Genomic DNA, 9573 nt, shown 5'->3' with positions numbered 1-9573 from the left:
AGGAAATCTAGTTAATGTTTGGCTTTTCTATCCCTAATCTTGTGAATACTATGGAAATTATTTCTAGGCACATTAAAGGATTGAAAAAGGATGCTAATATCTTTTGGTTTAATTTATCTTCCAATATTCTTTTGTATATCTGGAAAATTAGGAATGCTGATAGGTTTGAAGGCCAAGCCAAGGCCCTTACTGAATCCTTTCGAAGACTCACCTTCTTCAAAATTTCCGTGCAGGTTGCCTCTACTATGAATGCTGAGAGGCACAAGATCCTGAGGTTCCTCAAGGATGGTCACACCACCATGTTCATCAATAAGATGAAGGATGGTTATGAGTGGAGGCGCAACGAGGACAACCTATCCTCCTTTGACGAGGCTCTCAAGAAGTTGAACAATGAAATTAAAGATAACAGGGAGCCCTCCTATGCCCAAGTTGAGATACTGGCATAGATTCAGAGTCAGAAGACCATTGTTTGGATGGAAGGACCTCAGGGATGGGCGACATGGGTTGAACCCCATGACAACATCCTCTCTTGATGCTTTTGTTGACTTCTCATGATGTAGTTAGTTTGTCAGTACTCTTTTGTGTAGATTACGCACCCTATTGTTACTTGGGTTTTTGTTGTCCTGTAGCAGTGACAACTTTGTTTTGCTGAGGCCTGGCCTCCTTGTTCCGGATTCTCTCGATTTCTAATATAAAAAAAATATGTTAGATTTAAATATTTCTTAGTATAATATTATATATTTAATGTTAATTTTACATATATAATAATATTATATTTACTATTACATATTATATGAAATATAAAGCACACTATTGAAAATAAATATTATATGATATCCATTTATAGATAATACTTATTAAAATTAAATATAAATATAATATTATATATTAATATATAATATCTATATATGTTACATAATAATATGTTTATATTATATGATATGTTTTTCTTTTTTAAAAGGATGTGTACACTTTATTTTAATAATAATAATTTGTATAATTCCTCTCCAATTGTTTGACTTACTTAGGCTATCCCTTCAATTTCATATTTTATTTTTATTTTCAATTTTTAGGGCACCCCTCTTGCACCCTCTATCTCTATCTTCCCATCTTTCCCACTCCCTCCCCCTCTCTATCTATATATCCCTCTCTCTATGCATCTATATATCACTTCATATATTTTTATTAGAGAATATTTAATGAGAAGAATGTTGATATTTTGTATTTTGAAACATATTATATAAGTTAAAATAATGTTTAGAAAAAATGTGTCATTTATTTTTTTGTGTTCTTATATGTAAGGGATAAAAACATATATTATTTTTTAATTTATATCATTTATAATATAAATTTGTGTTTCATTTTATTTTTTATGTATTTAGATTTTGTTAGTGAAATTTTATTATAGCTTATTTAACACTAACATGGTCCACACATATAAACCATTTGATATCTTAGATTAGGCCACTTAATGTCTTCTTCATTACAAATTTAAGTCATATGTTCTAAAATTTAAATCTAATGACTACAAACCTAAATATTGTAGGCATTTTATAGGTAATCTATACCTCTCTATCTATTGAGATATCTTTCTCTCTCTCCCTCACTCCTTCATCTCTCATACTCTATATCATTATCTCTAAATTTCTCTCTATCTACATTTCACTCTCTATGTCTTTCTCTACCTCTATCTGTCAAACTCTTGATCTCTCTATCACTTTCCTCATCCCTCTCTATCTCTACATTTTCCCTCTCTCTCTCTCAATCTCTCTCCCCCCCTATTTATCTCTCTATCTTTATGTCTTTCCCTTTCTCTTCCTGTGTATACCTACCTCTCTCTTTTCCTATTTCCCTCTATCTTACTCCCCTATTTCTCTTTCCATCTCTCTCTCTCTCTCTCTCTCTCTCTCTCTCTCTCTCTCTCTCTCTCTCTCTCTCTCTCTCCTTGTATATCTCACTATATCATCATCTCTCTCTATCTGTATCTCTCCCTCTATCTCTCTTTATCTCCCTATTTATTTCTATATCTTCCTCTCTCTCTCTCTCTCTCTCTCTCTCTCTCTCTCTCTCTCTCTCTCTCTCTCTCTCTCTCTCTCTCTCTCTCTTCCAGCCCCCCTTCTATATCTATAAATGTCTCTCCATATCCATCCATCTATATCCCTCTCTCTCCTGCTCCTCTTCCTAGAACTCTATATCTACATCTCCATATTTCTCCTTTCATCTCTTCCTCTATCTCTCTACTCCCTATCTCTTCCTCTCTCTACCTTTCCTAATTTAGGAAATTTATTTTGATCATGTTCAAATTCCTATCTCTCTCTCTCACTCTTGCACACACAATCTCTATTCCTATCTCTGTGTCTCTCTCACTCACACATACATACTCACTCCCTATTTCTCCGCTATCTATCTCTCCCCCTTTTGTTTATCTTTATCTATCCATCTCTCATATCTCTCTCTCTCTCTCTCTCTCTCTCTCTCTCTCTCTCTCTCTCTCTCTCTCTCTCTCTCTCTCTCTCTCTCTCTCTCTCTCTCTCTCTCTTTATCTCCTCCATCTCCTCTACCATCCATTCTATATGTATCCCCAATATCTATATCTTCTCCCTCCCATCTTGTAAGAAAAAAATAGACAATTTTTTTATGATTAACCTTCTACACCTTTTCGGCATACCCATTGCACGCTAAGGTGTAATTACTAGTATATTATAACCTTTCAATATTGTTGGTGGCATTAAAGCTTGAAAAGAGTACATTTTTTTTTTGGCATCTTAAAAAAATAAGTGTTTGAACACTCTCTCAAGAATAATGAATGCAACATGACCCTTGCATAATGTTTGTTTTTTATTTATATTGAACAATTCTTTTTGGGATTTGAACTTAAGATCTCCCATTTAGGAGGCTTGCAACTTTATTCTACAATATTGAAGGGAAGTCTCATTAAAGGCACACCAATGTAAGTATAATACGAAACAAATTTAACCCAAAATTATTTTAGATGACATCAAATATACATGTTCTTATTTCTTCAATGTGTTCAAAACCACGTGTTCTTAATCTTACTCAATATCACTTGCAAATCATGAACATCAGAAAATGAAATTAATGTATCAAAGAAGTAGGGAGTAGTGCATCTTTTGCATACCCTAATTGATATTTAAATCTAATATTAACATGATATCATATAATATAGTAGTCGACCTAATCAACATATAATGGTGGGCAATCCAATTTAATACTAAAAAGGTATTGAATAATTTAAACAATTTATCAACTCACACATATTCATTTGTAACATCCCATTACAATAAAAACTAATACATTAATTATCATATAATTATATGTGAAATAGATGATTACAAATTTTAGCAGATTTAGTCATTGTTTATTTCTAGATATTTACTAGTTGGTTATCACAAAGAATTGCATTTAATAGATCCTAACAAACTTTCTTGGGGCAAGAAAAAATAAAGAATATAATAAATAGTTATTTTTTCACACATTAAAATCACAACTTTAAAAAGATAAATTGAATGAAATCTACATCAATCAACAACACGAAAAATTAGTGATTCTCCTCAAACACAAGATTGTTTTCATTTCCATTTTGCACTTGTTTCCCCATATTACTAAACATGGAAAAAAATGTCAACATGTTTCCATCATATATGAATTTTGTATATAATAGAAAATACTTGAATTTTTCTATTGGTGGATTTTTGTGCTGATTAGTTAATTACAAATATTTTATTATCTAGTATCTTCCTTGGTACATGTGTCAACTGAGAAATACATCTTTCCACATCAAAATTACATTTGTCAAACTATATTGACCTACCTAATATCTCTTATTCTATCTAAAAAAATAATTGCAACTTCATCTAAGACTTGAATGTATCTTCTTCTCCAACACTTTTTGAAAATCAAGATTCCAAATACTCCCCAAAATCCAGCAGCAAAGCTTGTCATCCACTCAACATACCAATGCCATGGGATTTCTCCTCTCTCATCCACATCTTCTTGAGTAGGTTTGATATGATTAGTTGTTCCACATTTACAAGTTTTATTATCAAGTGGAAATCCACAAAGGCTAGGGTTCCCAAAGAAATATGCAGGATCAATAAATGTTGCAAATTGACCCCCTGTTGGGATTCTTCCACAAAGTGTGTTATTAGATACAATGAAAGAACTCATAAATGAGAGGTTTAATAGCTGACTTGGAATCTCACCTTTCAATTCATTATTTGAAAGGTCCAATGACTCTAATTGCTCTAACATTCCAAAAGTAATTGGAATTTTTCCAGTGAGGCTATTTCCTGACAAGTTCAATGTGTGTAGACCTTTAAGACTTCCAATTGTTGAAGGAATGCCATTTGATAGCTGATTCCTAGATAGATCAATGCAAGTAATAAGTAACAAAATGGAACTGACATACACTTGATCCAATCCTTTGTTCCTCACTTGGACCCCTGCTTTGTAGTAGTAACCTGAATTATCATGACTACTATTTGAGATTTTTACTTCTGCATCCATTATAGCTTTCAACTTTCCCAACTTTGGTGGGATGGCTCCAGTCAAATTATTACCTGAAATATCCAACACATGGAGGTTGGAAAGATTGCTTAATTGATTTGGAATGTTCCCATGAAGATCATTTGACCTCAAAACAAGTATCATCAAGTAAGAGAATTGTGCTAGCCAAAGTGGTATATTACCCACCAATAAATTTCCACCCACATCTAAAATTTGCAAACCAGAACAGTTTTGAAGACTTGATGGAAAGTTTCCCTTCAACATGTTGCCATTGAGTTGAAGAGTCTGGAGAGAACTTATCATTCCAATTTGAGTTGGAATGTATCCTATCAAATAATTATTTCCCAAGTTCAATCTTGTCAAAGAGGAGCAATTAGTTAGGCTTGATGGTATTTGACCACATAATCTATTCTTTGAGAGATCCAAAACATCTAATCTCTGCAGAAGACCAATGGAAGAAGGAATTCCACCACTTAGATAATTTGCTGAAAGTGACAAGAATTGAATGCCAAGTAGAAGTGTACCAATTGGTATTGGGATAACACCTGTGAATCCATTTTCTGACAAATCCAATAGCTGCAAATTTGGGGAAACTATTGAAGGAATTGGAAGGAAACCACTCAACATATTATTATGTAAATCTACATTGTAAAAGGAGCTCATGTTCAAGGTGAATGGAATTTGACCTTGCAAGTTATTGTATGATAGATTCAAGTATTGTAGATAGGGTAAACCTCCTAGCCAAGATGGAATGTTTCCATAGAGATTATTTTGTGAGAGATCCAAATCTTGTAATTCATATTGTGTTGATAAGAATGGAGGTAGGATGCCTGCAATATTACAAGAAGCCAAACCCAAAGTATATAATGAAAATGGAGGTATCCATTCTGGGTCAATTTGGACACTTAATTTATTATAAGACAAGACAAGGTCATTAAGTTTACTAGGGCTTTTGAAAGCACCAAGAGAAAAATGGCCTCGTAGGTTGTTGGAAGAGAGATGAAGATGTGTCAAAGATGAAAGTTGACTAATAGACAAAGGTATAATGCCAGTCAACTCATTGTAGGACAAATCAAGATGTTCCAAAGAGGAAAGTTGACCAATAAACAAAGGTATATTGCCACTTAGTTCATTATGGGAGAGATCAAGCTCAACTAGAGATGAAAGTTGACCGATAGACAAAGGTATATTGCCACTCAGTTTATTGTAGGAGAGATAAAGATAAGTCAAAGATGAAAGTTGACCAATAGACAATGGTATGCTCCATGATGTTATATTCATATTTGACAAATAAAACCTAGTCAATTTTGGCCATTTTCCACAAAATATTTGACCTATATCTCCACTCAATTTTGTATTGTAAGACAAACTAAGCTCTTGCAAATAAGGCATATTCCCCAAGCATAAAGGCATTGTGGAACTAAATTCATTGTCATCTAAAAAAAGATGGGAGATTGAGGTTAGGTTTTGGATAGCGTTGGGGATTATGGTTAGAGAGCAATTTGAAAGGCCAAGGTGTTGGAGGAGATACAAATGAGAAAGGACTGCATCCAATTCTTGACTTGTCATATTCAACAACATGTCACTAAGATACAAATATTTTAACTCCTGCAACTTCTCTATCCACCTTAAACTAGAGCTGTATAACCCATTTCCTGAAAGATCTAAAACTTGCAAATGAGAGAGATTCCCAAGCTGCCATGGAACTCTTCCTTGGAATCCACTATACAACAAGTCAAGGTCTGTCAAGGTGTGCAGGGAGCCAATATCCATGGGAATTTCCCCTTCAAAATGGTTGAGGCTAAGATCTAGATATCTCAATTTTTGGAGGCCAAAAAGTTCTGAAAAGAATTAAACAATTTAATATCAATAATAAAAAACAAATTGTAACCAAAAATAAAATAACAGTTAATTATTTTTACTATAAATACAATGTAAAATGATTAGTAATTATTTAACCGATAAAAATAATATTTAAATAAAAATTGATCACCAAATATATTATTATTTATATAAATATAAACTTTAAAATAAGTACCTTTGGGTAGAGGGCCACTGAAAGAATTGAAACTCAAGTCCAAATACTCCATGTGCCTCAATTGGAACAAAACTGGAATGAGTGTTTTGTAAATAGAAGGATTTTCTGAAGACCAACTATTCTTAGTGAAGAAGTTGAGTCCGATGACGTGGGAGGATTGTTGGGTGCATTGAACACCATACCAGTCGCAGCAATTGAACCCTCTCCATGACTCCTTATATTGCTTGGCTATATCTGAATCCATGTAATCATCATACTCATTCTTGAAAGCCAGAAGGACATCTCTGTCATGTGGGAAGCATGAAGGATAGCAGGTTGCACAAAGAGAAGAGCATGTAATGACAATAAAGAAGCATAGAATAACACACAATTTCTCCATTTCTCACCTGCAACAATGTTTGATTCAAAAGAATCAGACTGACTGTAAGTAATAAAGAAGGAAAGAAAGAAACTGTAAGTAAATAAAGAAAGAAATGAAGAAATAAATGAAGAAATGTATACCCAGAGCAGAGCAGAACAGAACAGCATAGAAATGTATGATAAGAAGAGGTGTATTATGAGAGTATTTATAATACGTTAAGTGAGAAATACGTTATAATGATGTATTTATTGACTTGACGGAGAACAAAATTACAAAGCAAAGCAAGTCAGTCAATGTTCCGTTTCCCACACGAAACAAAAGCAAGTCAACAAAAGTTTGCTCGTGATTTAATGAGGCGACAAAGGCAGTATTGTATCATTTAGCTGGATTCAATCTTGTCTGTTTTTTCATTTAATTACTGCTAAGGATTAATTATTGATTTTTCGTTTAAAATATTGAAATCTATATTTCAACAAATATTTTTGTCATACAAATATATTAGTAAAAATAAATAAAGATCATAACATTAATTTATTTATGTTATAGATAAAATTATACATTAGACATATAAGAATTAGTTCATTTATTTAAAATAATATTGTGATGAAATACATAAATGAGAGTAAGAATGTTGTGATGAATGAGAATTTAATATTTTAATTTATTTTGATTATAAAAAATTATATAGTTAGAAAAGTAACAATTAACTTGATGCCATAATGTTATTTTTATAAAGGTCTAGATAATGAAAATAATACCATTTTCATTTTATTTAAAACATTATTTATTTTTTATAAGTAATTTATAGACCACAGATCTATATCCATTTATATTGATACAAGAAATGAATACGTAGTTCTAATACATTGAATCATCCATGACTATCCCACCAAAGATTAAATAATGAACTCCCTCTGCCCTAGTATTTGTTGAAGATACATTATTTCAAAATATGTCTTAAATTATTTACGTATTACATTGTCAAATCCAAATTTATATCAATGATTATAAAATAATTAGTTCACATTTTAGTTTCTATCAATGTCAAAAAGTGAAAATTGGATGAAAATGTTGATTTCAAAGTCCTATATTGGCCCAAAAGTGAGACACACTATTATGGGCTAACCAACATACTTTGTGTTATACTATCAGTACACACCATTATTTAATAGAGAGTTATAGGAAAATAGAGTGGAGAGAAGAAAAGACTGTCAACCGACAGTAAGCCATTTGATCAAGAGTTGCAGAATTCATTTGAAACAAGAAGCCTTAACTATATCTAACTTGTATTTCAATATATACATCACCAAGTTGGAGCTTGGTATAGGGGTTGGTGCTCCTTGGGTTGGCTCCCTAAATCTTTGTAATCCACTATTTTACTTGAGAGGCTGGATTGGAGTAGTAGTCTCCAGCAGCATTTCTCAACGAGGTTTTTCCCATATTTTGTTTTCCTCGTATATCTGGTGTTGCGAGTTGCATTTGTGTGATTGTTCTCTTTAGTTTCCCTTTTTTCTTTACCAGTTTGATAGTTTGGTGCTTGAGACAATAACCAGCATTGTGAAGTTCCTTTAAAAGTCAAGAAGTTTAGGAACCACTGATTCACCCCACTCTCAGTGGTACTCTGTGTTCAACAAGGGGATCTCCATATAGGTAAATCATGTGTTTACTCATTTGGTGAGGGAGGAGGATGAGTCGGTCCATGAGTGGATTCATAACTAGTGTAGTTGAACTAGAGGCACTTGGTACATGTGCCATGGGACCCATGAGATAATATTGTGCATTTAGGGATAAATAAAACCTACAAGGCTTGGTAGAGATAATAAAGACTAGTTAGGTTGATGATTATGCACTAGGAAGGGAAGTATGATTAAAGTGGGAAGATATCCATCATAAGTTCTCTCTTTGGGCTCAAACCAAACTAAAACCTTGAGTTCCCCCCCAGAAAACAAAAACACCTTGAAACTCAAGTTGTTGAATAGCTATACATTACAACTCCTTTTTATTATACTTTATCTAGGTCAGGGATAAAATAGCCATGCTAAGGAGAAGAGGATGCTTCCACTATCATAAATAGGGAGACATAGTTAGACTAGCCAATTGTTATAATCATTGTGTTAACATTGGGAGAAGACATGCAAACATTATTAATTATTGGTAGTTCTCCTATTAATGTAATAAGGACCCTAACCCTATATAGATATATTGAATGTAAAGACAAAGACACAATATCCTCTTTGATTTGTTGTTTAAAGGGGATGGAATTTTTTTATTTAGACCCAACTTTTCAATTAGGACTAATAGATGTTACTTGAATGCTATATATACCATCTACGGTGAGGACGTCAACATCTAAAATTGGAACCACTCTCGTCTTCTTTAAGGGAATTATATGTAGGAGAGTTCTTACTTGATAGGAAGTCTAATCGAGCTGATTTTGTATGACTAGTGCATTGTATAAAGCTAGTGAATATATAGAAGCTATTGAAATGCCTCTATGTTTTGTTTCAAATATGCCTATAGTGTACTTACCATTTTTTATATGTATCAAATATAGAAATAGTAGAGGGTTTTTTTATTTCTTTCATGTCTTAGGTTAGTATCATTTAGCCTAATATGTTAGTGCATTGGGTTCTTTTAATTGATATAA

The 9573-nt window shown here is 32.8% G+C and overlaps 1 protein-coding gene across 1 annotated transcript; it reads right to left on the bottom strand.

The window, feature by feature from the left end:
• Nucleotides 1-3706: 3706 nt before the first annotated feature.
• On the bottom strand, nucleotides 3707-7121 carry LOC131039007 (receptor like protein 27). The gene is made up of 3 exons (XM_057971643.2): nucleotides 7067-7121; nucleotides 6566-6951; nucleotides 3707-6368 (listed from the first exon to the last, which is right to left on the bottom strand). The coding sequence occupies exons 2-3, from the start codon at nucleotides 6942-6944 to the stop codon at nucleotides 3829-3831; spliced, it is 2919 nt and encodes a 972-aa protein (XP_057827626.2). The 5' UTR covers nucleotides 6945-6951; nucleotides 7067-7121; the 3' UTR covers nucleotides 3707-3828.
• Nucleotides 7122-9573: the final 2452 nt, after the last annotated feature.

This window comes from Cryptomeria japonica, chromosome 4 (genome assembly GCF_030272615.1).
Source record: "Cryptomeria japonica chromosome 4, Sugi_1.0, whole genome shotgun sequence".
NCBI classification, from domain to species: Eukaryota; Viridiplantae; Streptophyta; class Pinopsida; order Cupressales; family Cupressaceae; genus Cryptomeria; species Cryptomeria japonica.
This window is presented reverse-complemented; position numbering and strand designations above follow the sequence as displayed.

Excerpts from the sequence above, each read along its gene's own strand:
- LOC131039007 (XM_057971643.2), bottom strand. The coding sequence starts at position 6,944 with ATGGAGAAATTGTGTGTTATTCTATGCTTCTTTATTGTCATTACATGC. Across the intron at positions 6,369-6,565 it reads CAGTGGCCCTCTACCCAAAG|AACTTTTTGGCCTCCAAAAA; the intron begins GTACTTATTTTA and ends AATTCTTTTCAG.